General features: G+C 40.5%; 1 protein-coding gene across 4 annotated transcripts in view; it reads right to left on the reverse strand.

Moving 5' to 3' along the window:
- Positions 1-19480, reverse strand: part of PIKFYVE (phosphoinositide kinase, FYVE-type zinc finger containing) — a 61779-nt gene that overhangs the window by 30412 nt on the left and 11887 nt on the right. For 3 of the 4 annotated variants that reach the window (XM_068685879.1, XM_068685876.1, XM_068685878.1), the window contains 9 exons: positions 18023-18194; positions 17181-17388; positions 14625-14714; positions 12508-12646; positions 9652-9809; positions 8520-8631; positions 6620-6767; positions 5963-6130; positions 679-741 (listed from right to left, as the gene is read on the reverse strand). In XM_068685879.1, coding sequence (XP_068541980.1) covers positions 679-741; positions 5963-6130; positions 6620-6767; positions 8520-8631; positions 9652-9809; positions 12508-12646; positions 14625-14714; positions 17181-17388; positions 18023-18194 — 1258 coding nt within the window. The remainder of the gene's footprint in view (positions 1-678; positions 742-5962; positions 6131-6619; positions 6768-8519; positions 8632-9651; positions 9810-12507; positions 12647-14624; positions 14715-17180; positions 17389-18022; positions 18195-19480) is intronic. The other variant, XM_068685877.1, reaches the window with a different exon arrangement.

Raw genomic sequence — 19480 nt, forward strand, 5'->3', positions numbered from 1 at the left:
TTCTCCCTTTACCCCTCTCCTGCAAAAGTTCAGTTAAAAACTAAGTATTTGTTTAGCCAAAGACTTCATTCTTCTGGCTGCACAGACACTGGGATTTCCCCATTTGTTTCCTCCTCTCCTTTGAGCTCACTAAAATCAAGAGCATCAAATGGAAACAAAAATCCCACAAGTGCACCTGACTACAACATTGGAAGGCAGATGATTTTAAAACTCACAACTGAAATGAAATGTGATCAGACACAGAAGTAGTAGTGCTGGTTACCAGAAATTCAGAAAAAATTGAGATGAAGCTTTGAATTGCTCTGTAGAAGGAGTGCAATTAATCCTATCACATCTTTTTTTTTTTTTGCACAGAAAGTTAGAATTGGTGTCTTATAAAAGTTTGTGGGTAGGGAAGTTACAAACAAAAGTGATAAACCCTGCTACTTACACTTACTTTAATAAAATAAAAGGTTGAGTGTTTTTGAATGAAAAATTTGAGAAGTGAAAGAAATTTGAGCTTGTAAGCACATTAAAAAACAACCAAATATAGTCTATATACCAGTTTTGCCACAAGTAGCTTCATTTTTACTATCAATAAAATATTTCTAAAAGGTCAATAACCTGTTAAAGAACTACTGAAGAACTTGCATGATTATATTAAAGCACACAACAGCAACATTTGAAGTTTCCCCTTACCTTTAATAAAAGCATCACTTATAGAGAACATCTGCTGCCCTCCGTTGTCAGGATTCAAGTACTCTGAAAGAAAAGAGAAGAGAGAGATAGGCGGAGACAAAAATGACAGGTTATACTGGTATGCCCATATAATTATGATGTACACGCCCACACCAGAAGAAGCAGCATTACTCATGTAAGCGTTTAGTCATCAAGCTGTTGCTAAATTAGTGAGTGATCAAGACAAGAATATCCTCTCAGTCTTGTTCTATCAAAAAGCTCTAGGAAGACAAGAAAACACTATTTATTACTGCGAAGAAAACAAGGAAGCAAAGCAGAGATGAGCACAGACTGAACTAGCCCTTAAAGAGTCTGCTCCCTCAATTGGCACGCACTTCTTAAAGATCTGAATACAGTTGTGTCAGGCTGTGAGAAGACACCATGGGAATGTCCAGACAGCAAATGGCCTCCTCATTCTGATCTAAAAATGCAGCTTCCGAAGCCATTCTGATCTCACATTCCAATAAAATATTTTGGTGTTATCTCAGACACAGGGAGAGACCAGCCTTAAGATTTATCTTGCACAGTGAAGGAAGCAAAGGCAGTTTACATTTGGGAAATCAGACAAAGCTCTATCTACTACACTTCTTTAGCTTGCTAGATCACCACAACTAAAATAGCACAGTGATCTTTCAAGCAGACTGTCTGGCTACACAAATCTTGTTTCCTCTAGAGACCATTAGCCTGTTGTGCATTTAGTTTACTAGCTTCTACAAGAAGGGATCTTAGTAGGAAAACAAATAGTAGCTCCATTTCTTATGCAGTGTGACCATTCATTATCACCTTTCCTGAGGACAGTCCGGACTTACTGCCACAAACAATGCAAAGCCAGGCTTCATACTCCAACAGAAAGCAACATGAAGTTGACAAGACACAAGCAATCACAACTCTCTGAACAGCAGCATTCGAGAGACCCTTTACATACCACCATTTTAAAGATCTGAGCTTGTCTGCAGTTATCCAGTTTGAAATCACATACTCAACAGATGATCAGTGCTCCAAACTTAAGGGGCACAACAAGGAGGTGCAAGTATCTGTTGCAGCTCAATGGTTATTTGCAGACTCCTTTCACCTCTTGCTTAGATTAAGCATTTAGCATTAGAAGCAACCTACCGTTTTATGTAAATTGTCTCACCTTCAGCATTCACCCACAGCTCCACTGATTAGCTAGAGAAAGTTGTGGCAGACTGCCCCTATGCACAAACATATATACCAACACCTCAAACCCTCTCTACCTTGTAACAGCCTCAGGGCAGAAGCTCTTACTTTGAACACACTGAAATTAGATCTGACATATAACCCTGCCTGGCATGGCCAAAGCAGGAGTAATCCCTAGCTGAAACCTAACCTCAGTTTTTCTCTAGCCAAAGAAGCAGGTGACACCTTCAAACCAAGAAAACTTCTCAAAAATAGAGCTTCACCTCCTGTAACTTTGCTTCCTTACACTAGTGTCCCAAGGGAAGTTCCTGACAAGGTAAGAAATCCACACCTCTTACTAGACCAGAAAGATAACACACCAATAGGTGCGAGTGGCTAATACACACAATTCTCACCTCAACCCTACTTTTATCACACTCCATGGAGGGGAAGAACAGGACACAAGGACACCCAGAGGTTCCCATGGCATATTTTCCACCCTGTTTGCAAGCAGTTAGCTGTTAATAAATTATCATATGTACCGCCCCGATCAACTTCCCTTCCCAAAAAAACACACCTCCCCAGAATATACAAATTCCTAAGTCTAATATTAAAGGGAAGCCAATACCACAACGCACACAAATTCACAGGTCTCCTGTGTAAACCAGCAAGTACCTTCTTAATAGGAGCTCTTCTGGTACACCTTCTGACAACCAGACTCTAAGAATCTTCTCTTTCCCTTTCCTAGGTAGATGCTGCCATCAAAAACTCCCAAAATACCTGCCCTACCAGGATCACAGATACTTGGCTGCAAGGACATTTTGAAAATAGTCTCCCATATTGATGACTGTATCCTCTTTGAAAACTGCAATTAAAAGTAACATTTAAAATAAGTTGATCCCATCACTAAATCTCCTCCCCCAATTTAAATACAGAAAGCAGTATCACTTGGTTTCCAATTTTGATACATCCCAGAAAGTACCGTTATCTTTGGGTAGATGATACGGTAAATGAGTCACCATATTCATTTGTAAGATAGTGCATGCCAGCTAACTTAGAGTCACTAGAATTTCACAGGAACACACTGGACATTAGTCAGCCTATAACATCACAAGAAGTCCTGCCACTAGACCCAGACTATACACAAATCACTGTTATACACCTCAGCCAGTATATCACAGGCTATTGCTTCAAATCAGCTGACCTCTGTGACCAGTGAAAATTGCTGCATATCCCTTAATCAGATTAAGAAACTCACTAACCACTTAGATCAAAGTTGACCCACACTTCTAGCACTGATGTTTTACCCCCTCAGTACTCTCCTAGTGACTGTAATTTACACAGCTGTGAGGAAAAGGAGTTACTACACTCAAAATGTGGGCATCATCTTCAATTTTGCTTCATTTTTCCAATGAAAATTAAATCACTGTCACCTAGCCTAAAGACAAGGCAATTAGGATGAAATCTAGCCCTTTGCTCTTGACATAATTGGCATAGGGAAGCTACAAACACAGTGCCACTGACTAACTGTAAGTGCTCTGTTATTAAACTAAACATGTCCCATTCTATATAGAAGTTTAACTATCTAGTCTTGACTGTCTGAACAGCATCACTGTAATAACCAGCAATACCTTGGAACATACCTTTTGTAGAAAATAGCCTGTGTTTTCAACTTACCCTGGCCAAAAGTCTTTGCTTTCACTCAGACTTCAATACGTTCGGGAACAAAGTTTTTAAAGCCAGCTATTTCATTACCTTGTGCAACACATGGTTTTGTCCTATCTAATTTTCAGAAGCCTTCTACAACAAATATCTGAACACCTAAGAAATTTTAGTTTCCCTGTTGCCAGGAAGAGTTTCCTGCTATTTTAAGTGTTGGCAGTCATTTTAAGTTGTTGCTTCCTGGTTAGTTCTTCCCACTAAAGACTCTCAGGGTAGAAAGATAAAACAAGACCTGCAATAAGTCCTCTGTACCTGCAAAGGGTACCAATTTTTCAAAAAACTGCAGAATAATATTTACCTCTCCACAACATGTTTTAACAACTGACACCTCCACTTTATCTGAATTCTAGGTGTATTACTGATATTTTTCTTCCTAAGGGAAATCCATTCTCTTAAACAGAATTGTTTCCAGTATTCTACTATAAGTTATATTCCTACAGAATAACCTGATTAAGAAACCACACATTTCAGGAAGAACTAAAACACCAGATAGCAGAGATCCAAAGACAGCACAGTGCTGTCAGGACATACAACTCAAAAAGCAGAAGTGTCTGTCCTTTCAGTTCCCTCACTACTTGCCTTCTCTGATGATCTTCTTTGAGCTCTCTGTTGTTAAAATCTTTTTCACAAGAGCTTCAGTTCTGGCTATGAAAAGCATTGACCTAGTTAACAGCTTCCGAGAGAGGTAGGCTCTCTTACGTTTCCCCTTCATCACGTAAAACTTTTTACATAGAAAGACCAAGATGCATCCGAAACCAGGATTACTGCTTTACAAGTCTTTTAACGCTAGCCACAGCCAATTTTAAAGCAGCTGACTTTAGCCTGTTTTAATGCCAACACATGCTGATAAAGATAAACCTACTACAGCTGTAAATTCATAGGTACTGCAACACACCTGGGCCTTGTTCAAGCTCTCTTAATCCAACATCTCTCTTTCCTAATAGGAATTCCTTGATACATTTTCCCTCTCCACATTTTTGCTTCCCTTGGAGATGTATTAATTTTTCATTTGTTTAGGGCATGAGCTAGAAACAAGACAAAAGGTACCATTAACAAACTGTTGTCAGTAATGCTGACAACTCTCCCTATTTTAAGTCATTGTCATCAACTCAATTTCAGAATTCCTGTGCTCCTTTTTAAGGAACAGGGGGAAGAAAAAAAAAAAAGCAGTTAGATTTCAGTTTTTCTAGATATATTTTTTAGCAAATAACAAAAGGGTGACTTGAATAAGTACTGATAAATGCTCCCTCTAATATTCCTCACTCTCCCTCCCTAAATATCTAACATACGTAGCAAGTCAGCTGGTAGTATTTCTTCTCCCTCCTTCTCTTCAGAGAAAATTTTACAGCTTCAGGTTCAGAGAATGCAATCTATATGTAAGCATAAAGCTAAATCTTGTAAACTGATCCATGTTAGCAGAAGAGACCTGCTAGACTTCATGGAAGGATGAATTCATTAGAAGGAGTCCCAGTTATTTAACATTGGATCATCTTTTAAAGTTGGAAATTCTGTAGGGGGGTGTTATGGGAGTGGAGACATAATTAAGAAACTCCTCAGAAGCACTAAAGGACAAAACCTTGCAAAGTTGTTGTAACTTGTAAAGAAAGAAAGCAAAGATATCAATTGCTACCCAGAATGTAAAACAACTTGAACATACTACGCCCATGACACTGGCAAGCTCTGGACTCATTAAGTTCTTTTGCAATTTATGTAATGCAACTATAAACAGGTAGGCACTATTTTTCTTGCTCATATTTAGTCTTTTGCTCATATTTGGAATCTTTCAATTAATCATTTAAGAGAAAAAAAATCTAAAGAGGTTTTCAACGCTATTTGATTTCTTCCTACTTAAGAGGAGGTTCTCTTGAAACAAATGCAATGTATATGGATTAAGCTAGGCAATACTGCCCATTAATAATATTATTCTTCTGTCAAAAGTAAGTTTACTAAGGTAGGATTAGAAGCCAGTAGAGTTCATTAGTTTGTTTTTGTTCATTTGGTGTTTTTTTTTTCTGCTTGCTTTTCCAGTTTCATCTCAAACTGGAGAGATGGGTATCAAACTGGTTTATGCATGGACTATTTTTTCACCCCAGCAAGCCAGAAACTTTATGCATGGATATGCCCTACTATGTGTGGACAGCAGGACACCTTCTTTCAACTGCAAAGAGAAAGTCACAGGGGAAGTTACACACACTGCAGAGAAGGCAGTTCAACATGTCTCCTGAGCCTCCTCAGAGGTAAGCGTATCAAAACTGCAAGCAAGTGCCAGCTAGATATCACACTTCCCCCTCTGTAAGACAGCTACTAAAGTAGTGTCCAAATAGATCAGTGTTATTAGGGCCCAGCTCTCCATCATGTGCAACTCCAGCTGGTGACTACCTCATACCTTTTTGGTCGGCAGGGTGAGGGGGCACATGTGGGTACTTGGAGTGCTTCTTGATATGGAAGTTCACGTTGTCCAGCTCCACGTTCAGGCTGATGGAGGCGGCTGAATCACTGTCCATTGTGGACTGGAAGCTGCTGACTGAAGTGCGCTTGCTAGGGCTGGCGGAGTCTTTTAGTGTTGGGTAAGGGGGAAGATACATGGAGGAGACGGGTTCAAACGGGTATCATGAGGGTACCAGAGAGGAGAAAAATTGTCTTTAATACATAAAGACCAGTGTGAAATACTACAGGAATACAGTATTTTCATAGTTCTTACTTTATCTTGATCTGTGCATGCTGACATATTGGGTCAGCATTCTTCAGTGCATTACTATAGAGCCACAAATCAAGCAGAAGTCTGCTTGAGAAACAGAAGGCAGTTTACATGCTTCTCCTCCACTAGAAGTATGAAGCTTTTTCAGTTCCACTAAATACAAAAAACACTGCATCCATCAGAAGAAACAGGAAAACTAGCTAGGTTATAGTTTGCTTAGATCCCTACAGCCCCATGCACACACACACACAAGTAAAGCAAGACATGGTTAAACTACTATGTCCTGAAGGACTGCGGATAACAGGGAAGAAGGCAGAATGAGAACGAGACTCAGCTGAAACTCACTGGCCAAGTTATCTTCTCCTTCATCAGCAATCTGCTCTGTGTCACTGTCATCAAACTTGATGTCTTTGAACCAGGATGGCTCAGAGTGCCCCTCTACAGAGTTCACAGAGTCACTGTCTGGAGAGGGGGTTTCCGAAAACTCTGTGCTCTAAGTAGACAAGGAAGAAAAAAGGTGTTAAAGTGCAGCTCTGATGATTTCAGCATATTCATTAAAAAGCAGCCAGTTACAAATGCAGATCAGACATTTTTTTAAAATTAGAGGATACTTTTGGGCTGAGGCAGATTAATCATAAAATGATCCTTCAGCACAAAACAGGAACAGTTTTGAACGGGAAACAAGCAATTCCTTACACTTCCCACAGTGTCTAGCCTTTGCTTCCTCCCCACTTTCAGAGAAGTTGTGACTAAGTGGCACTAAAGGACAAGTTCATTCTACTACACATTTTCTGTCACCGCACCCACCTAAGCAGTTCTGAATGTTTGTTATCCCCAACAGAAGTGGGTGATGATCTTATCCTTTGCCCAGAATCCAGCAGACTAAGCCTAAACCACTGGAGTGATTCTGTGATTGACCAGTCAGAGCAGCTCTAAGTTTCACTCACATGAAACTGGCTCTGTCAGGCTCTGTCTGGGGCTCCTGTGTCAGAACACCTGGCTATAGCACCAGATAACCCAGAGACTACCTAAGTAATAACCATCAGCCAGTCTGATGCCCCAAGTCACCTCAACATGAAATTCTTACTATCACTCCTTTGGCTACAGCAAGTACAGAAAGCAACTGAGTCACCAACAGTTTCTCCTGACTCTTGTTTAAACCAGGAGAAATGGGATCACATAGCAGCTTCAACTGTGAGAACAGAATTGGCTTTAAAACTTGAGTAATGTAATTCCCTTACAAATAGTTACAAACAGATCCACAAGCATTTGCTAGTTAAGGGCAAGGTTTTAATAGCAAGCTGGGATACTGTGGTTAACCAGCTGAGATTCTGGATAAAGCTCAGAGCAATTTCAACAGAAGACCACATGATTATGGCCAAAAGCTGAAACATGCAATGAGAACAGGATGCTAATGGCTGCAAGCTTTCTGACTGCGGCTCACAGGAAAACTGAGCTATTCTTCACTGTGAGAAGCTGCAGAACATGCAAGACTTAAAACTAAATGCTTACAGGTAACAGAGACTAGATGTATCCTGTTCAAGTGAAAAACAAAATAAAACAAGAAAACACTGCAATCCACTCTGGCCAGTGACTGCTTTTACCCCTCATCAAGTTTGACTGCAATTAAATATGGCAGGATAGCATCTCTGATCACTGGTTCCCTGCTTTCTCCTCAGCTAGCCAGTCCTATTTGGCAGGCATGACAGAGACCTCCTCCCAGTCCTTCATTACATGGCTAAGGTACTGAATTCCTTATTGCTGCTGTCACTGGAGATTGGAAGAAGGTTACCTTATGTCCAGCACTGTATATCTAAAACATTCATTCTTTGAAAAGTTTTAATGAAGCTCAGTACCAGTCATCGCACAGCAGACTGTAGACTATGCACATTACAAACAGCTGCCAGAAACACTGACTCTGCCATTCCAAGGCCTCTGGAAGATGTCCACCATGAGAGGCACTGGCCAAGACTGAAGACCTTTTCCTCCCCTTTAGGCACTAAGTGTAGCAACTCATCCTCCACAAAGGAAAGCCGCAAAGTTTTCTGGGCAAATGCAGCTTCCTCAGGCTTTAAACCACTAAGGGAAAAGTCATGGACTCTAATTCTCTATACAGGAGAGCTTGTTTAGAGAAACACACATCGGCTGCTGAGAAAGGGACTGAAAGAGATTCTAGTCAGCAGCCAAACACAGCAAGGACCATAGTATTCCTGTTCCCTCCCTCAAATCAGATTCACCCTTTTACCTGTAACGGTCGGTACAGGGCATACTCATCTCGGAAGAGCTGATCATGATGACTGACACAATCTAGCCAACGTCCATCAACCAATGCTTGTCCTATTGCAATGGCTTGGACTCTGGAGGTAGAAGAACAGAGACTGTTTTTAAGTCTGGTTTTAAATGCATATGATACAAGTGGACAAAAAATCATTTGCTACACTGACTCCTGTATTCCACTGACATATTTAACCAGACACTGTTTAAAATGTTGTGGAGAGGTAGCAGACTGTATTGTTCAAGTATGGAGTTAGACGAAGAGGTTCTCAGTGCTCTAAACTGAGAAGATAATTGGAGGAGTATAAACAGTATAGCTTTAGCTTGAGTTATAGATATCGATCTGTTCAGTGAGAACCCTGGCTAGACAAATATGAAAACCATCTTAGTTTTATCTCTCTTGCATAGTTAAATATACCTGATTCTTTATACCCATTTACAATACTGAGAGACCACCTAAAATTTAGCTATCAAACTCTACTAGTGATTTTTGATCCCGAGGTCAGACTGGCCCTTTGAAATATTGGTGAACTCCACAGTTTGCTTTCTTCTGTATTGACCTCCGGAGATGAACAGATTAAAGTGGATTTTTCCCCATTTAGCAACAAGGAAATGCTTTGCATGGCCAAAATCTCTTTTGTGGAGCTGGAGAACACACTTTCATTTTGACCTGTATGTTATGAAGTAGAGGCTTTTGCTAAAAGGTATCCAAAACATCCATTGCTCTGTGACTCTGCAATTGCTTTCCATTTACAAAAGGATAGCAGAGGTCTAGATTTTTTTATTTATTTATTTTTAAAGAGAGTTTTTATAATGTATTCATGGTTCTCTGCCCGTTGAGTGATATTTAACCCATAAATCTGCCTCTCACATCAGCTTCTGAACCAGCCAGCACCCTGTTCCTTGTTTTATTTGGGCAACAGTGAATCAGAACCCTACCTGCTTTGGTAGGCAGCAAAGAGGTAGGTCTGAATTTTGTTTCTTTCTCATTTTCCTGCAAAGTGATCTATCTCTGGAGTCTGAAGTACCTAACGTTAACTGAAAATCACATCCTCCCGCTACAGAGTCAGACGAAACCTGTCTTCCTAATGCAGCAGGGTTACCTTGTGGTAATGTGCCCATTTCTGATGAGCCAGTTGACCAGGTCTTTTCCCACGATGCAGTTGGGATGCGTCCGCAGCCAGTAGCGATGGTCTTGGAACTCCATCCCACTGTTGTGATGGCAGATCTTCTTCCACAGATCTTTCAACTGGACTGAGTCCTGGATAGGGAAATGCGCAAGTTACTTACTAGTCTGACCTCAGCATTGGTTTCAAGAGCATCAGCCTTGGTCCTCAAATAAGCTTCTAGATCAAGAACCCTCTAGAAACAGGTATAAAATCTAAGTCATTCTGCTCAACCTATGCAAAGTTGTAAAACAGAAATGGCAGACTAACATGAGATCAGCTCCTTGCATCCTTTATACAAAAAAAAGAGAATAAGCAAGAAACAAGGTGGTTACACAAAAGAGTTAAGAGGGTTTGGGGTTTTAACAGACCAAGCTTTTCTACTACCTACAACATACTTACGCTCTCGCTGCTGCCCTCTTGCACCCTAGTCTCAAACTCAGGTGGTGTGTGTGCAAGGCCAAGGAAAACTCATCCTTTGGAAGAGGGTTGTTCCTATACTTTCCATGCTCATCCTAGGCTTTGTGAAGCACCCTAATTCATTATCCAGCCTAGAGAAAGCAAGTATTTGACACTGCAATGCACTCTGCCACATTCACATTCTGATATACCATTTGAGTGCCCCCTTTTATAGCATCCAGTATGAAGCCAGTCTCTTTTAGCCACCACTAATTTTGGCCACTAAGGAAAAAAAAAACAAAAAAAAACAACTTAACTAATCCCTTTTGAAGTTACAGATCACTTCTCACCAACTGGAACACTTTAACCTGTGCCCTGACCTTATTTTCAGGCCTGTTAAGCATGTGTGCCAGCTCTTGTTTAGGCTATGCTCCATCCAAACTGAACTGTCTGCTTTGCACCCAGACCCTTTTGCTTTCACAAATGCACCCAGGTTTGGCACAGAACAACTGTTGCTGCTGAGTGGGAGCAACTTGGTATATAACCTGGGATTGTTTCAAGAGCAACAGAACACCCCAAGGAATGGAGAGAAGTGCCACTGCAGCTCACTTTCTCAAATGCCTTACTCATTCTACTTTTGTGCAACAATAAAAAAGCTTTAATTAAATTTTAACTAATTCCAGCTTTCCACTTAACTGCCAGACCCGTATTATTCTATTTTCCCAAGGGTGCCATGAGATCTAAGGGTTTTGCTCCACTTTTGTTACCAGCTGCCTTTCTGCTTTTATTTCCAGCACTGGCTGTCCTGGGCATCATCTTAGAGCCAATGTCAGCAGCTCCACTGCCACACCAGGTTCTGTACCTCCCCCATTTGACACTGTATGTGTCACAGGGCCGTGAGATTTGATGCACGTGGCAATTCCACAGTTAGCTGCCTTGAATTTTACCCTTAACTCACAAAGGGAGTTCAGAAAGCTGGACAAACTGGCAGAACACAACAAATCCTTTCAACTCAAGGATTGTGACCTCTGTTTTATAGTAGTATGTGCTTACTCTATGTACGTACATCTTCCCCCTACCCGCTGTTTCATAAGCAAAGTTCATTAGTTTTCTGAATGCAGTGTGCTAATCTTTCACTTACGTCCCGATACAAAGTCAGCCCCACATGCTAAAGGCATTACACAAACAGTGGGAATTCACAGCAAATCCGACATTAACTAACACTACATCTACTTAATGTACTTACATGAACAGAAGTGATACTACCAAGCCCCTTTTCCCCCAGCTAACAAAACGAACAACAAAATTACACAATGTGAAGCTGAAATGCACTGGAACTTGATCATCTTGCTCCAACTTGCATTCATAGCATTTTAGATTTTGCTTTTTCTGCATTAACTTGTGTGTGGGGCAGAGGGGTTGTAAAGACATGCCTTAAAAATGCTTCTGTCTCACATGGCTGTCTCTTTACAGAGCTGTGCAACCTAGAAGTGTTTCAACTTACTCACATACATTCTGCTGACATCAGACAAATGCCTGTAGCAGGGGGGTTGCAACTAGATGATCTTTAAGGTCCCTTCTGACCCAAGCCATTTAATGATTCATTCTGTGAAATACCTGACAAGTTTACTTTCTGTTGTCATTTAAAATCAGGAAGGTTATCTTGAATTTTTGAGTGTGAAAAAGCAGTCCCCTCCCTTTTGCTCCATCTTGTTTTGCCTCATTTGTTGGAAACTTTTCTCTTCCCCACAAAATGGAACACCATTTTCTACTTAACATTGTAAAATAACTGCCACCTACAGTGCTCCCATCAGAAGGGAGGAGATAATAGAATCACTTAGAACACTTTGTTGTTACACATTGATTTTTCTTTGAACAAGTATGTTACAACGACCTTCTAAAAAAACATTTACATTCATTCTGCAAACAAGGGGAGGGGCCAAGTTTTGTTTAGGTCCAATAAGCTCCAACAGCTTTAAATCATTCATCAGGGTATAACATTCTGGAACAACCATTTATAATTCCCCTTTATGTAGGCTACAAAGAACATGGAGATATACAAAATCAGATTATGTGGTTTCAACTGCACTTGTGGCAAGCTAAATCCACACAAAGCTATGGTATACCAACTCCACACACTAACGCACTTCCCAAGACTACAACTCTACACATCTTTATGCAAACACCACATAGAAGTATGATTTGCTTCAGGAGGCCAGAAAAGCCCAAAGCAGTATCAATATTCTCCATCCCTGCACCACATGGAGGAGAGGTCCAGGTAACAATACTCAGAAAAGGCTCCTTAAAGGCAGCAAGATTCTCCCACTGCATGATACAAGGAAGCCGAATGTTACTGCCTTCACAGAGCAAGACAAAAAGAAACATGAAAAGTACCAGAAGGATTTTGCGCTCATCCTCGCTGGTCTCTGCCTTCATATGCGTGCGACTGGCTTGGGGGCTGACGGATGTCTCGTAGGTAGGCACCATCGGTGAACCCGAGCGATCCAGCGACAAGTTAGTGATGCTGGCTGACCTGAAGTACGAGGGAGAAGGACTGAAGTGTGAGTGTTCATTGTGAGTTGCTTCATGGGAGCAGGCAGTGATCTTACAGCATGCTCAGAAGGAGCTTAACTCCTTGACGCTGTTCTCCCTCCTCGGTACAGACATTGCTTAAAGCTCCCCTTTTTCCCTCCCAGTAAAAGGAGAAGAACAGATCCCTAGGAAGCAAGTGTATATTGTTCTGGAACATCCAAGTTAAATGAAAACTCTTATAAAGCTTTATCTGTTTTCTACGAAGTGCTAAATTTAGGCACAGCAATTCATATATGCCTGCATTTGAATAGAGTGGGAAAGGAATGAGGTGCTGAATAATGAGAAGGTCCAGCTGTTTGAACGCAAAGCAGATGCCAGAAAGGGCAGCCAACACCAGGATCCCTGTCACAGGGCACAGACATTCTCCCTACCCTTGAACCATTCAAAATTCCTTCTCCTCACATCTCTGAAATACATGACTGACAGTTTGCAGTGGTCAGAAGTTTGTTAGACTGTCTGCTGGACCTGGAGTCCTGTCCAGCTGGCAATTTTCCTTGTACTGTGATACAGAGCATTCACCTGATCTTAAGCCCAACTGTTAGGAAATCTGGGCTATGCACTCCAATGCAAACATACCATTTTGCAATAATCATTGCAAAGCTACAAACGCACATACAAACTCCAAATAACCTCTGCTCCAATATCCCATGGCTAGATTAAGCCTCTGAATAACAAGAGTGCAAGTTCTTATCACACAGCAGCTGCAAACATGCAGCATAAGCTAGTAATGCTAACAGTGCTGTAAGGAGTGCACATGGAGAACACTTCTGCATACAACAACAGGGAAGATCAAAATTTCAATGCTGAACTGACCCAAGAGGCTTGCAGTAGTCTCAGTAGTGAGAACTGTTGCCAGCCCATAGTCTTTGGAATGAAACTCAGCCAATTAGCAAGCTCTGCTTAACAAATACTCTGACTGTTTCCAAGAATTCTCAGTGGAAAATATGGCCAAACCCAAGTGTGAAATACAAAAGCTGAATTAGGGTGGCATTGCTTCAGCAAGGTAGTATGCATTGAAAGTACAATAGTCTCAAAACAGCTACTTTTTCCTCTCTCTTTTTTTTTTTTTATTTTGGAGCAGGAATACTAGACTGATAAGGAGTTTTACTTGGTTCCTTTTTAGTCATGTATGCAGAATCAAAAGGAAACTATGTTGGCATTACACATTCTTATACACTTAGGCGTATACTAGGGGTATACTATTGATACTAAGGGGCAAAATTTTTCTGTCCTAGGCATTCAAGTGAGGCTAAAACTCTGCCTGTCTTCTACCATTCAGATGTTCTGAAGTTGAATAGAATTAGAACTGATAAATCAGTCTGGCAGAGTAATGCAGCTGAACAGCTCCTTCTTAGATAGAACATGAGACTGACATTAAAGCCCCTTATTAAGTATTCCTCCCATTTATTTCACAAGAGCTACTTTAACTGTGTTGCCTATCTGTAAGCAGCAGGGATTTTTAATTTACATGAAAGGACATTAAGCTAGGCTAAAACAGTCACGCTCCGTTTCATATCTGTGTGCTTATCAACACCAATTATATCCAGGACTCAAATGTATTTAGTGGATATTATATACTACAGCTATATCATGAATAGGCATACAGTTAAATGTTAATTTCAACAAGTAGTTTGGGCCTGCCACAGCCAGCTTAGAATCATCCTATTACTGTAGCATGTAGGAAGAAAACATGCTTTTAAAGTAGACAATGTCAATTCACACAGGAAGCAGAAAAGTACCCTCAAGGTCTCATGTACATCAGTGGTCTTTCCGTACCATTACATACAAATTTAGGGAGTCCCGTTTTAGATATGTAACAGCATACTCAATAAAAACAAGACCCAAAATACAGGCTTTACAGTGAAGAGTGTGCTAGGACTGCATCCAGAACAGGAAATGCACAGATATGATTAGTATACCTATTTCTAGCCGGAGACTTCCCTGCATCCTCCTGAACAGACCCAAGGCGTGCAGACAAAGTGGTAGTTGAAGAGTCTGGGTGAATCAAACTGTACAGGGAAAAAAAAAAAGAGCATGTTAAAGAAGTTTGAAAGACTTGTCACTTGCAGCAGCATCGGAACAGCTGGAATTAAAATACAGTTCCTTATAATGCTACCTCATATTCACACACATTATAGCTAAATCAGTGAGATAAGGAAATCTTTCCCTGTATGTTGGCCAATGAAATCAGGGGGACAACGTTTAAGTCTCCTTTCAGACTCAAGTCCTGAACTCTTCAACCCTCTTATATTAACCTGCTTTTCTGCACTCTTCTCTTACATCCATTTCTTACAGATTCTTCCTTTTATTACATGCTAATGTTCTGTGCTTTGGAGGTAGAGGCATTGCCTCCATCTCCAACACCTCATCTTTGCAATACAAGCAATGCTATCTGCAGCTATTGCTAAACAGCTTTTATTAAGATACAGAACAGCTTCTGTAATTGTTTAACCTTATCCTTATCACCTTTGCCCTCTTCCTTCCACCCCAGTAAGGAGGAGATCAGATGTACAGAGACCTACAACATAAATTCCTACTGGTAAAACTACGAGATAAAGTCACCACACTCCAGCTGATAACAGCTGTGCTGGCTGTGCTCTGGGTCGCAGACATGTTACCAGCATAATAAGCGGTCTTCACGAGAAAACGTACACAATACAACTTTGCCTGAGTAGCTTAGCTGTACTTTCCCACTTTACTCCTTGGCTGTTAAAGGACAAGGCCCTTCAAATTAGTTAAAGCAGGCAGCTATGCCTCTATGCTATAACACTTCAAAGATTAGAGCAGCATCAGGCAAGTAAACACAGCAGCACTCTCCTAAATGCCTTTCTCACTGCTTTGCGTCACAGAACGGGAGTAGAGGCATAAGCCTCATCTTATGTACATTTTGGGAAGAGACTTAACCTCCAAGTTTTCTTTTGAAGCAAACTACTTCACATAAAGAAACCACATATAGAAAGGTTTACTTTCATAGAGCACCAAGTTCCCACTTCCTAATGCGCTGCAGTTTAAGTTTGATGTCCTGAATTTAAACTTCTGAAGATCAATTAGGAATTTACCAAATGCAGCATTAAAAAAGCACTGCAGCCCATTGTGAAGTTTTTCATTTTAACAGCAACAAGCACTGAAGAAACACTGAATCCCCTTTAAGCAATAATAAACTACCTAATTTTAGTCTTTGTCCCTCTCATAGATAAAAACAGATCATGTTTAGGCAGGGTCTCCCAGCAAGACTAAGCATTCTAAAAGAGCAAACAGTTATCAGCTTTTCAAGAACAGACACCATTGCCCTCCAGTGCTCTAAATTGCCCATAATAAAGACAAATACTTTCTGTACATGCCCATGACTAGAATCTGTTGTATTGAGTGACACAGATACTAATAAACAGATCAGAAGATGGACGTAATAATACCTCCTATTACTCCGTACCTGAAAGAGCATTCTGAACACACAATATTCCCCAATTCAAAATGTGGTAGTATTTATCCCAAGCACTTCAATATGCTGCTTTGGATGACTACGACATTAAACTAAGGGTACTTCCCTTTATTTAGGCCTTATGCCGATTATTTCATTGCTTCCATATAGGAGCACCATACTCTGAAGAGCAATATGCAAAGCAGGAGTCAGCACATTTTCTAAAGATGGTTCCCACTGAGATTTTTCCTTTCATACTATCAGAACCACTAGAAGAGCTCTCCTGCAAGAGGCATATATCACTAATGTTGCCCCTCGGTCCAGAGCCCTCAGAAGGGCTCTGATTCAAAGCTTCTTCAGTAGTTTCACACTTGACTGCTCTTCTGTTTTTAGGGAAATGAGCACAAACACCATATTTGATTATTTCTTCCTCCCCCACATATTAAAAGTACACAGTACTTCTACTCAAACAGTATGCAAGTTAGTTGCTGAAGACCTTGACTTATTTTACTTATCTTCCAAAAATAAAAACTCCCTAATTCAAGAGGGATAGAAAGAAACATATTTTGAAAGGAGATCAGAGAACCCTTATAGCTGTCCCTTCAGCTGACACAGATGGCAACTGCCACCATTTCTCTTATTTACAAAGGGAGCATCTCTTACATTCTCTTCCCCAATCACAAACCTGACAAGTAACTTATCAGTGTTACACTGACTTCTCTCAATACAGTGGTGGTTAGAAGCGATTAAAACAAAAAAAAAATACCACACCCATACACCAATACCAAAGCCTCTGCTCTGTCACTGGTATAGAACCAATGCTTCAGGAAGTTCAGGAAGTTAAATGAAAAACTGAAAACAGTTTAAAACTCCATTAGAAAAGTTTTCACGTTTCAACTTGATGAGAATATTAAAAGCAAGCACCAGACTAGAATCTTTTGACAAGACAAATGCTTCTAAGTTTACCAAATATAAACCACCAGCTTTTGTCTCAGCAGGTGACAGCCTGAAAATACAGTTAAGATTCTAGAGCTTAGCATGAAGCCATTCACCTTACCTTTGCCAGGTTAGATCCTCCTCCAGAAAGATGTTGCGGCTAGCTTTACGGCTCCCAACCGGTGTACGAGGCTCGCCAGGATCCAGCACTGACACAGAACACGCAGAATCTGACAGAGCATTTAAGTCTTCTCCAATGGAGTTGCTATCTGTGGAGTGTGCATAGCTTAAGGCTATTTTGCGGCAGTAAGTACAAGCTCGGAGATCCCCTATGAAAAGAGGAACCAGACAGTGTAAGTGAACAGGAACAAAGAGTGCTATGTTCCTGCAGGATCAGAGGTGTGCAGTGGTGGGGAAAAAAATGATTTCCTGCTTCAGAACCTCTTTGCATATTTAAGTCCAGTTCTCATATTCCCTTAAAGAGCAAAACCCCAAATAATTATACACTAAGGGTTTTTCTCCGAGTCAAATGATGGGTAACACATGATACAACAGCCAGTCAGATATGACTTACCAGCCAGTGTTTGGAGGTAAGGAGACGTCTCACATTTGGTATTGGAAATTTCTCTCACCCTCAACTAGAGCACACAGCCCATGTTTTAAAATTACTATTATTAAGCATAGCTTTTACTTGGGCACACTTTTTGCAGCAAACATCCTTGTTACACAGTGGCCTTATTTGTTTTGTCATCATGAACAGTGTTGCTACAAACAGATATGGCACAACCCACCAATGCACATGGACAAAACAGTAGAATTAAGTCCTGTCATTCCTTATGCTTATTTCTAAGACTGCTAGAGACCTGTACAACACCTCTATCAGATGTCAAAATCTAAAATGCAGTAGTCCAAACAGAGTTGAGCACACAGACAATGTTCTACATCTCAGAGAATAAACCCTACCTGTATAGCCCATGAATTTTCCAGGGATTTCTTGATTGCAGCATCGACTACAGAAGATCTGTCCGCAAAGACGACAGTGGTGCCTCCGCCGGAAGGTGGTGAATTTCTCACTGCAGTCATAGCATTCTTTGCACTGGCTGTCAGGCATCCAATACTGCTTCAAGTCACTGTCCTACAAAGGAAGGCAGCAGAGAAAATTCATTTGTGAATAAAAAAAGCATGTTTACATTGATGATTGCTTTGTAGACTGTGCACATAAAATGACTATATCACTTATTCACGTCCATCTGTGCATGTGCACGCTCTTGGGTATAAACACATACATGCACAGAAAGAATTTTTCACGGGGTTTTATAAGAAGCCAGAAAGGTACAGCAGTTCTTAGCTGTGAGACTACGTTTAATAAGCCTTTGCTTTCTTGATCCAGCATGAGAGGCAAATAACGAGAGGAAAAGCAAAATAAACAAGCAAAAAAAAATATCAAGAAGTGTAGATAAAGTTCAAGAAGCAGCAAACATATGAAGTATTAATTGTTCTTCTTTCTCATTTGCCCCTGGCACAACAGGCCCTCAACCAACACAGTTTAAAATCAGCTGAAGTTCAGTTTTCCAGGGTAAATTAAGCTATCAGGAATTTTCAATGCAAAGATAATTCCAATAGCTAACATTAGGATGTACTTTGAAACAATTATGGATAAATGTAAAAAAGTTTTATTACATGGTCAAACTCTTCAGAACAGTAAACAGTTGTAAAATCCTTGTCCCAGACTGGTGTAGGTTCAAAACTCCAGGTTAACTGCCACGTGAGGACACCTGTGGCATACACATTGAGCAGGTAACATCATATACTGGTTATGCAGCATTGCTGCAGCCACAGAAGTTTTGTCTCATTTTTAAGGTTTGAAAACAAAGAGGTGAAACCTCCATTTGTTACTCTAGCTATAAAAAAAGAACAGGACAAATCTCTGTTAAAATTCTGAGCACAGCAGACACAATCACCATGGACGGAGGCAACTGCTAGCGGTCACATGATGGCTCTGACTGTGAATCATTCTTTGCTCGCGTTCAGTTCTGGTAATTAGCCTTTTCAGAGGAACTGAATGTGTGTGATTTTTCTTAGGAAGAGAAAACACTGCATGAATTTTCTCAAAACAAACCAGGAGTAAGCACAGAAAATAAAGCTTATCTGTACTCCAATTTTCATATAAGGGAAAAAAGGCATACCCTGAACTGGGGCTTATTTTTGGATGTTCATAAAGCGAGGTTTGACATGGCCTCAAAATTTAACTAGCAGCTAAAGCATCTTTGATTAACACAACAATTTCTTGCTCTTCATTCAAGACAACTCACATAGGAAGAGTCCAAAACTGTTTAAGAAAGTCTAGAAACCTTTAACATGAATATTAAACTTCAAGCAGGAAAAGATGCAAAGAAAAACTTTGCCAAGGAACTGCTGCAA

This window comes from Anas acuta, chromosome 6 (genome assembly GCF_963932015.1).
Source record: "Anas acuta chromosome 6, bAnaAcu1.1, whole genome shotgun sequence".
Classification (NCBI taxonomy): domain Eukaryota; kingdom Metazoa; phylum Chordata; class Aves; order Anseriformes; family Anatidae; genus Anas; species Anas acuta.